Source organism: Maniola jurtina, chromosome 13 (assembly GCF_905333055.1).
Source record: "Maniola jurtina chromosome 13, ilManJurt1.1, whole genome shotgun sequence".
In the NCBI taxonomy this organism is placed as follows: domain Eukaryota; kingdom Metazoa; phylum Arthropoda; class Insecta; order Lepidoptera; family Nymphalidae; genus Maniola; species Maniola jurtina.
The window spans coordinates 7,036,872-7,053,088 of record NC_060041.1 but is presented as its reverse complement, the minus strand read 5'-3'; the positions used below and the strand labels follow the sequence as shown (position 1 = coordinate 7,053,088).

General features: G+C 35.1%; 1 protein-coding gene across 6 annotated transcripts in view; it reads right to left on the bottom strand.

Moving 5' to 3' along the window:
- Positions 1-16,217, bottom strand: part of LOC123870800 (myotubularin-related protein 3) — a 66,760-nt gene that overhangs the window by 31,979 nt on the left and 18,564 nt on the right. For 5 of the 6 annotated variants that reach the window (XM_045914246.1, XM_045914245.1, XM_045914243.1 and 2 more), the window contains exons 2-3: positions 12,811-13,166; positions 2,078-2,251 (exon numbers count right to left, since the gene is read on the bottom strand). In XM_045914246.1, the coding sequence (XP_045770202.1) occupies positions 2,078-2,251; positions 12,811-12,954 (318 nt within the window). In that variant the 5' untranslated portion in view covers positions 12,955-13,166. The remainder of the gene's footprint in view (positions 1-2,077; positions 2,252-12,810; positions 13,167-16,217) is intronic. The other variant, XM_045914248.1, reaches the window with a different exon arrangement.

Below are 16,217 nucleotides of genomic sequence, written 5' to 3'. Positions count from 1 at the left end.
CTTTTACAAGTACTTTTGAATCGTCAAATTTAAAAATAAAATATGTATTTAGAGTGGCTACGAGAATATTTTAAATTATAGTTGTTTTAAACTAGTCTTTAAAGTTCGCTATGCCGAATTCTAAATCGACTCTAGCATTAGCTATAAGGAATAAATGCGAGCCTAGCACTGAAATTATTGTAACATTTAGTATGTAGGTATATTCACTATGTATAATTTAGATTTTAGATACATAACTACATGCCAACAATAAAATCCAGTTTATTATCTGAAATAGTTGAGCTAATAGTTTTAATATCTTAATTGGTCAATGATTTAATATTTTATTGAAATTGTGCATTGTATGGCAACGCGATAATGACACACAAATCTCCTTTTTCCAATTAAATGTAAGAAGGTATTATTAATTACTAGATGATGCTTGTGACTTCATCTCAGACCAGGGCGCGTTTGGAACCCTCGTAGCTTTAGTTTTAAGTTTACGTAATTAATTAATATTTATTAATCACCACTACAAATGGCCTTGTTCACAAATTCAAAGTCGCTCAGCGAGCTATGGAGAGGGCTATGTTAGGAGTTTCACTGAGGGATAAGATCCGAAATGAGGAGATCCAAGGAGAGAACCAAGGTCACTGACATAGCCCAAACTATTAGCAAGCTGAAGTGGCAGTGGGCAGGCCATGCCTGTCGTAGAGGCGATGGCCGTTGGAGCCGGAAAGTCCTTGAGTGGAGACCGCGCTTAAGCAAGCGTAGTGTAGGACGCCCTCCAGCACGATGGACCGACGATATAAAGCGGCTGGCGGGAAGTGGCTGGATGAGGAAGGCTGAGGACCGGGTGTGGTGGCGCTCTATAGGGAAGGCCTATGTCCAACAGTGGACGTCCACAGGCTGATGATGATGATGATGATGAATCACCACTATATCATCTTTCAATACTAACAATTCTGTCCATCAAAATGAGTACAACTACTTTAAATAAATGATTTGAGTTTGAGTTTTAAGTTTCGTCTGTGTGGTTTTAGGTTTTTAAAATTCCTTGTGGAGCTCTTTGATTTTCCGGGATAAAAGGTAGTCTTTGTCTCCAGGATACAAATTATAAACATACAAATATAGAATATATAATAATAAAAATAAATAATGTCTTTTAGAGCCATTGCTATAAAATACTACCCGTTGCGAAATTCGCTACTAACTATTCTTGTAGTTAGTAGTAGTACTCTAACTGTTCTTTTATGCATAAAAATAAAACCTTAAATTCCAACCAATAAAAGGAATGCTACTCACGCTTACAACTGCATCAAAGGTTACCGTAAAGGCGGCTGTATTCTACTGAATAGAGATAAAGGGTGTGACGCTTTCAATGAACTTGCAATTTCAATAGCATTTGAACGTACAAACGATTAAAACCTAAGGGTTCGTTCAACCTGCTGCATTCGAACCTGAGACCTTTAGCATCACACGACGCGATATCTGTACGATATTTAATAGCTTTAACTAGTGATTACGATTGAATAATTCGCTAATCAATAGCAGGGTTATTTTATTTAATCATTTAAAGTGTCCGAATATATTAGTTATAAACCAAGTCTGTAAAGTACCTACCTACCTGTTTTAGGCAATGAATTAAAATGTGTAAATTTTGCTTTAAAAAAACTACCCCAAGAAAATTCTATCATTATAATTAAAATGTATTACAAATGAGGAATACGACGCATACAGAAAATATATGCATTTAAGCATACAGCATAATGCATATGCATGTAAGCATACAGAGAAGGCCGCCTATAAGAACGCCTTCGATGCTGGAATTGCGAATTTAACGCATCCAAACGAAAGCGAAATTGTGTCAATAAATATCGATAAAAATTATTTTTCATAAATTTTCAATAAATGTGGGATGAAATCGAATCAAAATATATTTCTAGCTAGATCGTAGTAACAATAAAGCTACCATTATATTATAATGGAGCTTTATATTAAGGAAAAAAAAAGCTAGGTCGTCACAACATTGCGGACAGGATTTCTCTCTCTTAGTTTGGATATGCATAGGGTTCGAGAATGGCCTGGCATGGCTCACCTGTATAAATTCACCGCATATAGGCGAGAACCCGGCATCGAGTCCAGGTTCATCGTAGTGCGTGCGCAGGCGCGGGTAGAGGTCGGAGGCGCGCACGCGATGCGGTGGAGGCTCGGGCTGCGGCGGCGTGCGGTACCGCTCGCGCTCGCTCATGTCGCTCGACGTCACTGCCACCTGTAGCCAAACAACAAATGGTAATATTACTTTATTCCTTCATTTATTATTGGCGAAGTTCGGTAGACAACTGAGATCATATTCTTACGACTGATAGACATGGTAGAATGGGTATGAATAACGTAACTGAAACAGTTATACAAGTATATATATCTACTTTTAATAATGAGGTAGGTATGATAACTTACTCCCAATAAAAAGATAGGTAGGTACATTGTGGGTAATTCTGTAAAACACAATCTCTGAACTAAATGGAATTGTTAGGTCTAAATCTAGTACTATTCTTTTATGCAGGATGCATTATAAAAAGGATAGCTATCTATACATTTGGTTCCTTTTTAATTTAGAGGTTGTGTACAATTGCTACATTAATTAATTAACTGTGACAAGTCACAACCGCTCCGACAAGAAAAGATAAAGTAAAAAAAGTGAAATCACATAATAGCTGGAACCAAAGTTTAAAGTGTTCATTGACTAACGAGTTTACATTAAACAATAAATAAATAGAATAGACTTTTATTCAAGTAGACTTTTACAAGTGCTTTTGAATCGTCAAAATAATTTGCCAATGAAAAATTTTTGATATTGAAAAATAAACTCCAAAAAGAAATTGGGATCTATTGATGCCAGTCACTTTCCTCATTCTTACATTTTGTAAACTTCAAACAACACTAAACTCAAAAAAGATAAAAATGAAAATCACAGTCCATCCGCAGATGGCGTCGAGGCAGGCCAAAATTTTTAAATCTATCCTTGCACGGAACACGTTTGATCCTCAAACAAGGAAATGTGCAACTAAAACTGTTCATTGAACCATTACCCATATTTGTCTGATAAAGGGCTCAAATACAAATAGACAGAGAACGCAGAGATCTATAATTAACTACTGCTGTCTCACTTACTTAAGTCCATTCTCAACCAAATATTTGGGGACCCAATTCCTTAAAGGATTTTAAAGTTATCTAAAAAGAAAGGATGTGAACTATGTATAAATATCTACATAATATCAGTAGCAGTTACAAGCATTTGGTTGAGTACGTTCCGATAACTATCAATTGGATTGTACGAGTAGGTAGGTACATTAACAGAGGACTTTCCGTCACTCGTTCCATACAAATGTTGTCTGGTTCTCATATGAATATTAACTAATGAGAGTCGAAGTAATTTTGTAGACACGTCCTAGAAACTAGTAAACGTAAGTCTGTGGTTTTCCGTAAAAATAACTCTTTCTAAAATTACCTTCACGGGTTTAAAGATTTGTATCTAAATTCTTGAGAGGGATTGTAACGGTATGTATTTTAATGGAAATCAGGAAAACCAGGGACAATAAATAAATCTTAATTATTTTATTTTAAACATTATTTTATTATTATATAGATATGTAACGTAAACTGGAACGTCGTCGCGTCACTTCACCGCTCTCGTTCTGACAGGTCTATGCCTGTCAACTACTATCTATGGCTAGGTTAACTCTCAAGGTGCCAACGTAGTAGTATTAACTTTGCAACGTACATTGTGTTCTAATTTTTGTGTATCGGTCTCTCCGTGTGTCTGTGCGCTCTTTACAAAGGCGCATTTGGAACCCTAGTCCTTTATAAGTTTGCAAATCAACTTACAGATATTATTATAGTATACATAGCTCCTAGAACGAATTTACTATCTACAATATTTAATGAAGTTTGTTTGGTTGCTATTCAAATGAGAGCCAAATTCATATTCAAATTGGAGCGCACGACGAATAAACGTCTCATAAGCTCACGATAAGCGGATTAATTTATATGAATTTTCAACTTGAATGAATGGTTTTTTTTTTTAGTATTCAGACGATTTTATACAAGAAAACATAACCAGGAAGACTGTTTCAAAGGTTCATGTAGTACATTCCTTTAGTCATAACAGCTCAACTCATAACAGCTGTAAGCATTGTGTATAAATAGCTTTAACGAGGTAAAGTCCATTCGACTATTACACATAAACAGTAATTATTGATTGTAGATAAAATAGATAATATTATGTAGTGGGTATAAATATTTGTGATTATTATTTCATAGTTTTATCATTAACAATAACTATGTCTGCAGTCTACTTACACTTTGCTACTTTACTTGGCTATTAAAGATTTTAAATTAAAAATGATAAAAATATATGAAATGATTAATGTAAACATTTTTAATTCTGAAAAAAAAATCTTTTTTGTTTATGTAATTAAAAAAAATTGACAGTTAGAAGGCATTTTCTTATTTTCAATTTTTTTTTATAGTTCAAGGGAGCTATGAACACTAGTTTAATAAGCCAGTCACGCTTTATAATGAAGACAACCTCGCAGATGCAGCGTAAAGGAAAAACAAGAATGTTAAGTACGATAAAGAGATGATAAACGATAAAGGTCATGGCAAGGTTTGCGAACTAGCAATGTTTTGGTTGGAAAACATTGTTTAAATTATATGTTAGTCGTATTTATAGCAATACTATAGGTACTGGTGTTATGATGAGTATAGATAAGGAAGGTCATGTAGTTCAAATTTAATAGTTTAGTACAACAGTGACCGACATTAGACGTAAGCGCACACTGGCTATAATTGCCTGAGCATTTATATCCAATATGCAGTAGTAGTTACCATCGATCTCTTACAGTCGTAGCATCTAGAAGAAGCTCAAACTTCTTGTACGGCAGTTATAAAATGGTCAAATGGTTCCGTTCCCACACCTAATGATAAAATACTTGCAGGTGTATTGTACCTAGGTTATCTATTCATTGAACAGTTACGAATATAATATTAGCAGTAATTCTAATAAAATAATCCTTTTGCATCACACTCTCCCTTTTATACAATCTGAAGTTGTCTCAGTCTATTTTTGACAGACGCGGGGGTAACGAATGCTCATTTCTAACACGCTTGCTACTTTTGTCTTACAAATCTTTAATTAGGTACGATACTCGGGATCCTGAGACGTCTGATAAGACGTAGGTACTTGACGCGGACGGTACTGCTGGGTTTTCAGTGGGTATGCTGTAGAAGGTAGCATTGCCAGTGAGTCCCACAAACCCGCTTTTATGCGGGATGCGTTACTTCATTTTTACAAGCGGAAAAAAGGTATTCATTCTTTTAAATAAATAAAATCCACGTATAATAATATGCAAAGATTCAGTATTCACTATAATAAGTATAGATTGTTACGGCTACACTCACGTATTTAGTCGACGTAAGCCCGACTAGTTTCACTATTACTTTATCATTTATCATTATTTGAATAAATAGCAAACAAAGGAATGATGAATATTTTAGAAGGTGAAAATTAGTTTGTCATGCATGCAGTTGGACTCTTGACATTGTCCAGAAAAAGCCTCGTCTTTATATGCAAGGGCAGTCGAAAGATATATCTAACCAAAATACTATAAATAAAATGTTTACTCATCAGGCAAGGCTCAAAATCTGCATATCATTGCCGCGCCGCCGGTGAGATAAAGGAAATGCATAACAAAGAGCAGGATTACGGAAGAGTTCATTTAAATTCAACAACAAGCGCGAAAAAATCCTTACAAAAACCTAAAAACCAGCCAAGTGCGAGTCAGACTCGCGCACCGAGGGTACCGTAATCGGGTATTTTGTCCGACATTTTCCACGATGCAAACCAAAAACTATTACGATATGTTTTAGAATGTACAGGCAAAGCCCTTTCATATGATATGAAATGATAAACATGATTCTAGATCAACGGGAAGTAGGTACCTGAAGGTTTTCTTGACAGACACGACAGACGGACAGACAGACCCTTTGAGGTACGGAACCCTAAAAACAATTTTTTAAGACAAATTATCTTTATTAGCATTTAAGTATTTGATGATGATAAATTATAATTCCGCAAAACTTCATACCATAACAAAAATAAAATTGCTGTGTACAAAACCGCAAAAACACCTTGAGTAGTGATACTCATGTTACTCGTACTACAGTATGTTTACCTTTGGTTAAAGATACCTAAACAGTGTGTTCACATTCAGTAATTATAACCGAAATGTATCAAAACATTCGAAGTGGTAGAATACTGAATAGGTCGATTTTATGAAACGCGAAGTAACTACATACTATAATTCAATCTTAGAATAACCACCCGAAATACAATAATGTGGCCAATAATAATTCTCTGTTTGACAGCTCTAAATCTATAGCTATTTTTTCATAATGCTCTCTGTGGAAAAGGACAGCACTAGATTTAGGACCTATCAGTTTAGTTTAAAGAATGTGTACCTAACAGATTTAGCCACATTATTTGGAATTCTACTTCATTATTAACTCTAACAGGTAAATTGAGCACTCCAAATACATATATCTTTATACCTTATCACACGTTTATGAGGAGGCCCCCATATCTTTTCTGTGTACCTATACCTACCTACTAACATCAGTTTAATAGACGTATCATTCCATAATAATGACGTAAGTAACACAAGGCGCCTCCGACTGGCCGTGCTATCGAACTTATAGTTACGTGGCGGTGAGTCACGAACTCATGGGCTTTGGTGTTTCTTATAGAGTCGTAGTGAAAATATTTATTTGTTCATTTATTTGAACATCTTTATTGCTAACCATAATAGTACAAAGAATAAAAATACGAGAGACATTTTAAAACAATGGGCAACCTTATCACAACAGTGATGATCTCTTTCAGGCAACCCATACTTAAGAACTTCGAACAGCTATTAAGATGGGGAATCCGAATAAAATATATTAATGTGTTAAAAGTACAACAATTTCAACTATGGGACCAAGCTTTCAATTTTCACTTTGTCTTGTAATATCGTTGCATTGGAATGTATATTGTGCCAGATTTTAGACTGCATCTTAATGTCTTATATCCACTTTATTTCTTCAGACAATCCCATAATGTTTAAACTTCAAGGTCTTTGAATATCGTGCATATTTTGATTCAAAATGTTATTTTTATTTAACTACCTACATTTATTATAAAATGAATACTTACTCCCTTTATTAAATTTTAATTATTGGTTTTAGCTACTGCTATTACCTACTGTAGATAGAATACTTAAAAAAATTAAGTAGGTATTATATTAATGAGACTCACCTACAATATTTTAGTAAGTAAAGTAGGATATCTTTTTAATGAGCAACAAGAATTATTTTCAATAAATTAAATTAGGTGCAATAATGCATGGCGATTCTGCCTAGATCCGATCTGTGTTGCAGTCTGCAATGCAAGTTGCAACAAAGTTTATACTTCTGCAGGATCATCATCAGAATCATTTATTTCCGTGTAGATGATCATCAATAATAACAAAAACCAGATTGTATAGCATGAACCGAAAGTCGTTACTCGTTACACCTACTCACACCAAGCAGAGCAGGACTGCGCTTGCGCACCAAACATGGAAAGAAGCAAAAGGTGAGGCACGCTTTCATTGCATCAGTAAATCGTATGACCAAACATAGAAATCTCAGTCGGAAATAGTTAATAACTCAATTCCTTCCTACTCGTAAGACATTCATATTAACATTTTAATTGCGTAAGTGCGTGTCTGACTGTTTGTTGTATGTCTAGCTTTTCTATTTTACCGATTTTGACGAAAGGTACAGAGATAGCTTTCATCCCAGAGATGGAAATAGGCTACCTTATGTACCAGAAAATCAAAGAGCTCCCACTGGAATTTGTATAGGAATATGTATAGGCTACTTTTTATCAAAGTAAACCGAAGAGTTCCCTTGAGATTTACAAAAAAACAAAACCATGCGGACGAAGCGCGACGTCGTCGCGAGCTTTATCTAGTTTAACTTACCATAATTTACATCAAGTAGGTACCTAATTCTTTCCAACGACAAAAGTTATTACTTGTTAAGAAGTTAATTATTGAGGAGCGCCAGCTTGCCGACAAACTGGCCCACCAGTATCTAATTTAATTTCAAACAATCCTAGGATATCGGTGCATGCCGCCCCACACAGCCGCTGCTAGCGGCGAATGACGTCACTACAACGTCTATCAATTTGAAACTTGATGGCGTGGTTTCATAGAGTGCTAATTTTGACTCCGTAATGTTCAATGTCAAAAAATGCTTTCTCTAGCGATTACGTCATATCACACATGCCGCTAAATGACGGCATCGCTATCCTACTCGTAGAAAACCAGAGCTAAGCGCCATTAAGGCGCCGCGGCCGGTCACAATAATTCACAAATTGACGAAATAAGAACACAACATTATAATGATACCAACTGCGAACTGTAACATTTAAAGCATATCATATTACTCTGAACAGTTACTATTAAAATTCCTACGGTTCATTCCACCTCAACTGTTATTGGTGGCGTTAAAAAGTCAACTAGTTACCAAAGAAGCTTCCGAGGCGCTGCCATTAATTACAAATTGACTCACACGCTACTGGAATTTAAAGTTATGAAAACATGCTCCAACTAAAATGTTATGACTACCGATGATGGTTTGATTGGTTATGCCTCCTTTAATATTAAGATGAGTACCTATCTCTGTTGATGAGTTTCACTGTTTATTGCGACATTCTAGCCCGGAAAACAATTATTATTTCATACACCCACAATAAGATGTTCATAATTATGTACGGAACCCGAAACGAGCGAGGCCTGACTCGCGCTTGACCGGTATATCTATAGATATAGATTTTGATGCAAGTTTCGATAAAGATAGATTAACTAGACACGTAACAGGCTTGCGACTCCTACATTCCGCTTCAGAAAGGTCCGAAAGTCATTTGTGGGAATGGGTTAATCTTTTGTATAACAAAATTTCGCAATCAATTTTGGATTTGCCTTCACACAAGTTTAAAAAATCTATTAAAATTATGCTCCTGAGAAAAGCATAATATTATACAATCGAAGATTATGTAAATGATAAAAGAGCGTGGATTTGACCTGTAGCTCGCTCCAGCAATGCGCGGGATTTCAATTACTTTTATACGTGGCATAATATTGTATATCACATCTATGAAAAGAGCAACCACCGAGTTTCTTGCTGGTTCTTCTCGGTAGGACGGACATTCCGAACCAGTGCTAGATGCTTTTGACGATTCAAAAGTACTTGTAAAAGTCTAAATGAATAAAAATAATTTGTAAGTAAAAAGTAGTAAGTAACTACACCGTTTTTAGTTGTTTTGAATCGTACGGACGTCAAAAATTAATTCATTGAGTTTCTTCATTGAATCTAATATGTAATTATTTATTAGTTATGATGCAATTGGTGCGTGTTGATAATATCAATAGCATAAGTTCACTTCATCAATAGTCTCTATACTCAAAAGGAAGAGCTGACTGACTGACACGTTATTCCCGAGGGGTTTTTCAAAACCGCAATCCACGCTGACGATGTCGCCCGGCATCATCACTCAATATTATAAAGAGCACAATTTTATTACAGTATTGGCTTGTGCCTTGTACTTACTTACAATAGCATGATCCAATTTAAATAAATAATGGTGTTAATGATCTATGCAGCATGATGTTTCTACTTAGCGTTACTTAATATATTCAAAATTCTATTGTTTCTATTCTATTCATTATAACGAAATAAATAAAATTTTCAATTCTCTATTCATTTTAAAATTCATGATGAAATAATAGGTATCTAGTTGCCAGTATTTACACAATATTTTTATCTAGCCAGTTTCTTGAAACAATACTTTTTCGAATTCGATATTGATTATGGTCAAGTACATAGTACTTACCTACTTAGTGTAACAATAAAATAGTAAGGAACCTGCGTATGATTTGCTTCCTCGTTTCTAATACGCCCTGGTGGAATATGGAGTACCCTTCCGGGTTCCGTTTTCCCGATAGCTATAATATTGGCAAGTATGTACTTTCAAAGGAACAGTGAATACGCATCTTGTAGGCAGGCCGCGCTCCACTTTAGGCTGCGTCATCACTAATTAATTATTTTTTTATACTCTGAGATAGGCTTCCGATTGATGACAATCATGCCTATTAAAAAGCATTGAAGAGGACTAGGTTAGAGTGCGTTTTCCTAAACGCTTATTCCACTCTTGCCTTGAAGTTTGAAGGTATTTTATATGCTTGCAGTCAAGCGCACGCCTATATAGTCAAAATACATACATACATACATACATAGACTGTTAAAATCATAACCCTTCTTTTTGGATTTGCCGTAGTCGGGTAAAAAACATATCGCATAGGAAATCTTGCAAACAACCAGCTGTGATGTTCAGCATCTATGATGCTAAGCAAGGACGGTCACGGGGTTTAAGTAAGAGGTTGCCCAAACACGGAAACGATATTGCAACGAAGCCTCGCTGCTTTCGTAACGTCCGCGTCATTCGTAGTGAAACTGGCTACAATGAGAAATTAAACTAAATATTTTCTATGCCAACTGCCACAATACCTCGACGACAGCTCCAAATTATATGAATGGGAATTACTTGCTTATATAAACGATGTTTTAAGTTAGATCTAGCAAGTTCTTGTTTGATAAAATTAAACATTCTGGCTCTGCAAAAAATTGGTTATCTGTCTACAAATATTATAAACGCAAGTGTCTATCTTTTTACTTTTTCACGCACATCTGCTAAAACGATTTTGACGACGGACATTTTAACCCGGAAAATCAAAGAGTTCCCGCGGCATTTTAAATACATACATCCTAACCAATGACAATCTAAATCCTAATCAATAAAATCTAAAGAAAAAAAAATTGTTATAATTAATGCAAGGTATAGTTTACTAGGGAAGTACCTTTTATAGATACAAAAATTGTTACGTGTTGTTGACAGAACCTTGAATGTAAGATTTCTATTTAAAACGGGCAGGTTGTGGTCCGTTTTGTCATTTTGGTATGGAATTCTAAAAATATGACGCTGGATTATATATTAATTATTTGCCAAGGAATAGAGTCGTCTTTGTTTGTCAGGTTAGTTTAAATTTAGATTTACTAGGCCTCAGGATATTCTTAATTTGCCACGAAAAGAGTACCTACCTATTCGATGATTTGTATCCAACAGAAATGACTGAGTCATGTCCCTGAGATTACTTTGTGCTGTAACCCAAGCTCCCCCATTAGTCTCAATTGTTTCAAAATTAACAATAATGAAGTGAAATGAATGCGTCAGGGGTAAATAAAAATTTATAGCTCCTGTTCATGTACAGGGATTATACGCTTTCTCTTTTTGTTATATCTCATCTGTATGGAATTATTGGAATATTTTTCTTGTATGATCTGTGATAGACCTTGCCCTCATTCATCATGATCGTTATCAACCTATTGCCGGCTCACTATAGAGCACGGGTCCCCTCTCAAAGTGAGAAGGGTTTTGGACGGTGACCAAGTGCGGATAGGCAGACACCTTTGAAAACATGATAGAGAACTCTCAGGTATGCAGGTTTCCTTACATGTTTTTCTTCACCGTTAAAGCAAGTGATATATTTATTAAAACGCACATAACTCCGAAAAGTTAGAGGTGCGTGCCCAGGATTGAACCCCCGACCTTCGATTAGGAGGCGGACGGCCTAACCATGTTACCTAATAATCTAAATTAATTACGTTATTACTTATCCAGACTAATATTATAAATGCGAAATTTCGTTTTCACGACTCAATCACTGGCAAAATACTGGATCTTGGCAAAATTTGGCACAGCACCAGCTTACGTTCGAAGATGGACAAAGGCTGTATCCTTTGAACGAACGTAAGCCACTCCTGAAAAATCAGAGTTTCCGCGGGAATCTCAACAGATTTCCAAAAAAGTTAATTCGTTAGTTCGTTAATTCAGAAACTGATGAATTTATATTGCAGGTCCCAAACAAAGACTTCCGAAGTTTTTCCTTTTGAGGCACGGCACCCTAAAAAAACCGCGTGGATTTATACATGCGAACGAAGTCGCGGGCATCAGCTAGTAGTGATTATTGATAGTCGCTAATAATAGAAACATTTATGATAATAATAATTGATTTTAATCTGTTTATCAGTATTTATCTTTAGCCACAAAACATTCTAAGGTGTTCAGGAATAAATATATTGTGGTGTAGAAGTTGCCGCGTTATGTGATGTTTAATTCAATAGGTATGTACGTAAATAGCATCGGTACAAGATTTTTTTTTGTCTTGAGTATCCATCCGTAAACACTTTTTTGTTTGATATGCAAAACTGGTTTCGCCGTTTCCACTCTGACTGGCAAAATATAATTTATGCTTTACATTTAATTTAAAATTTTTGAGGTAAAACTTCTTTTCGGACGGAAGTTAACTTTCGTACATCACTTCCGCCGATAATGGCCGCAAAAGAGACCTGCCGTTTTAAGGCTGCCATCTTTTATCAAGGTCATACCTAGATAAAAAGTATTATTATTTACTTTCTATACACTAGGTAGGTACTATATGATAAACATCTTATCAGAAATTTTCCGCCATGAAAATTAAAAATTAAACAGTGCTGTATCTTTTACAGTGGTAAGATAAGAACCCCTTCTGTGCGAGTCCGACTCGTCCTTGACCGATTTTTTTTATTTGTGATCTGGTCTCTGCAATTTCACAGGTCCTTGCAGTCATGATATATCAATGAAATTACCTGTTGAAATTCAGGCGACGGTGGTCGTGGGTACTTGGAAGCGAGGCGTGCGCCCGCGCCGCATCCTTGTGCAGCCGGCGGCTCATCTTCTGGATAGTACAGGTGCACGAAATCCTCCGTGTCCAGGTACGTATTGATCAGCATACTCCGTCAATGAAACTAGCGTCTAACCGAACCCGACCTATATCACTACTCACTAGTTCAACTTACTAAACCAGAAAGCACACAATCGAAACATGCCCGTTCTGTAACGTTCCATCTTTCAATGGATAACTGTATATAATTTATATAAATAAGTAGTCACTACACTAGAATATTATCACATTTGCACCGCAATTTGATCACACTGTTGACTTCTAAAAGTAGGTAGGAATAATTGTTGTAATTGATATTATAAATGCAGAGCTCTGACGTGTTCGGGGGTTTCAATCTTTTTTTGGTTTCCAAATTGGTGGTGGCAGAAATTTCACGCAAATCATAATATTATAATCTATACAATTTATTCATATAATCTGTATATAACGGATAATCTATCAAATAACAATTAATGCCCACATTATGTTATTGTTATCAAGAACATAATACATCCAACAAAACAGGTCGTTCACCTCCGGATGTCGGATCGGGCCCTCAGTGTAATGCAGGAGTGGATGATCCGAAACAGACACATCAAAGTGATTAATTTATTTACAACAAATGGGATTGGGATGTTCGAAAACAAACTATAAAAGTGGATACCAAACTAGTCTAAGTTCATTAGTAGACTCCAAACTAATTTTGACCGTGTTTGATTAATTACAATTAATATAGTATACTAGCAAGGAATTCCCAAGGTCAAAAGCCTTTCTTCCTACTGTTAGGCATGCTGTGTATTGACGAAAATTCAAACTATAATCTAAGTTTACAAGTAGACGCCAAACTAATTTTGACTGTGTTTGATCGATTACAATTATAATTATTCTAATACTGGCCAGAAATTCACAAGGTCAAAAGCCCTTCTTTGTTTACAGTTAGGCATGCTGTGTATTGAAGAAAAATTTGTGAGTATTAAATTTTAAATAATATACTTCATTAAATATTCATTTGAAATTTTTGAATTTATGATAATATTAAATGTTTCGGCCTTTTCAATTCAAACAGAACAATGATTCATGTAACTGATAATAATATGATAATGTTAAAAATTACTTTTTAAGTTGTTCAATTCCGAAGCATTTGAATCAAGTTAGCGACTTTATAAATAGCACTCATAAATTATATTATTGTTTAAATTTAAGCAAAAAGTTAACTTGATATGAATGAATCAGCTTATAATAATTTTAATATCAATAATTTTAATATTATTAATTTTTATAATTTTTATAATTATAATAAATATTAGTGTGATAGGTACTTAATGATCAATTTGATAAGTTCAATTTGATTGCGTTCAGTGCGCATTTCTTTTTATTAGGTTGAAGAAATAGCATAGTAAAAACACAAAGAAAGTGGAGTGGCAGTCGTCGGACATAGAGCAGGCAGTACCACAGTTCACAATATTTAGGTAACTTCTAGCAAAAAGTCGAGACTGCGCCGTCTCTGGCAAGCGTCAAAGTCAGTACACATTTGACGCAGGTAGCTCTATTTTTCTTTGATTTCACGTCGCCATTGCCTAATCGACGCAGGATCAAACCGAGAGTTTTCTCACTCCAGCTCACTCTGCCAGTACAGGGAGTAGTAGTACTAGGAAAGCAATATGCAGGAAGAGATAATATAATATCGCGATTCTAGTAGGTGTTCAACGGATACTCGCTCCACATTCAACGTCTGACGACAACTAGGAATGCGGTCAACAACGCCCGACGCTTCGCAAAACAACGAAATTACAATTTTGTACGAATAGAAAAACTTGTTATTTTTATATGATCAAGTTTCGGCATTTTCCACAAGAACTTTGGTCCTTCAAGCCAGTTTTTAGGGTTCTATACCTCAAAAAGAAAAACGGAACCCTTATAGGATCACTTTGTTGTCTGTCTGTCCGCCTGTCGTGTTTGTCAAGAAAACCTATAGGGTACTTCCCGTTGACCTAGAATAATGAAATTTAGCAGGAAGGTAGGTCTTATAGCACAAGTAAAGAAAAAAAAACCGAAAACAGTGAATTTGTGGTTATATCACAAAAAAATTAAATGTGTTCATGAACAAATAAATAATTACTTGTTCATGAACACATTTAAATAATTTTCAATTTTCAAAATAAAATAAGTATAACAAGTGGGGTATCATATGAAAGGGCTAATATTCTAGAACAATTTTTATTTATTTTTATGCATTTCTTTGTTTTGTCGTATTTGTCTTTTATTTATCGTGCAAAATGTCGGAAAAAATACCCGAGTACGGAACCCTCGATGCGCAAGTCTGACTCGCACTTGGTCAGTTTTTTGTGTTCTCTAGGTTTGTGCAGTTCTTGTATGAAGTATCATTTGCACAACCACTATTGACGTGTTTTGCAACAGTAAATACAATACACACGTCCTTTAGATGTACACGCAAGCTTGTACAGTTTACAGTAACATTTACGTAAACCTTCTTTTACAATACCCTCGTAATCGCAATTGCTATTATCACTCAGTTATAACTTATAGCTCAGTATAATTTATTTAAATATATTCCTAGTTAATGTTATCTAATAATGTAAGATATCACTAAGTGCACGGTAAATTATGTATTAATAGAGAAAGCTTATAAAAATAAGTGTAAAAAACTCATTTACGATAAAACTAGTAACTAGTAACGCTGCAGATGATTATATATTATATCAAGCATGATGATATGCGAATGCAAATCCTTTGTTATATCACAGTGTTAGATGACTGCAACTTGTTCGTAATTATTATTTGAGTTGATAATTGAGAGGTTATCGAACTTGAATAAAATTACTTCGTTGAAAAACCTTTCTTGTATTAATACTTACAGAAACAACAGAATACTATTCTACATTTACCTATAAAACGTCTTATTTTTAACCCCCGACCCAAAAAGAGGGGAGTTATAAGTTTGACGTGTGTATCTGTGTATCTGTGTATCTGTGTGTCTGTGTATCTGTGTATCTGTGTATCTGTCTGTGGCATCGTAGCGCCTAAACGAATGAACCGATTTTAATTTACTTTTTTTTGTTTGAAAGGTGGCTTGATCGAGAGTGTTCTTAGCTATAATCCAAAAAAAATGGTTCAGCCGTTTAAGAGTTATCAGCTCTTTTCTAGTTTTCTTGTAGAAAAGAAGGTTAGATATCCGTTAGGTTCATAATATTATGTCAATTGACAAATGTCAAGCTGTCAAGATAGACGTTGCCTAGATACATAATTATTTATTTGAAAATGATGTTTTGGAAAACTCAAATACTTTGTCGGGGGTGTTATAAATTTTTAATT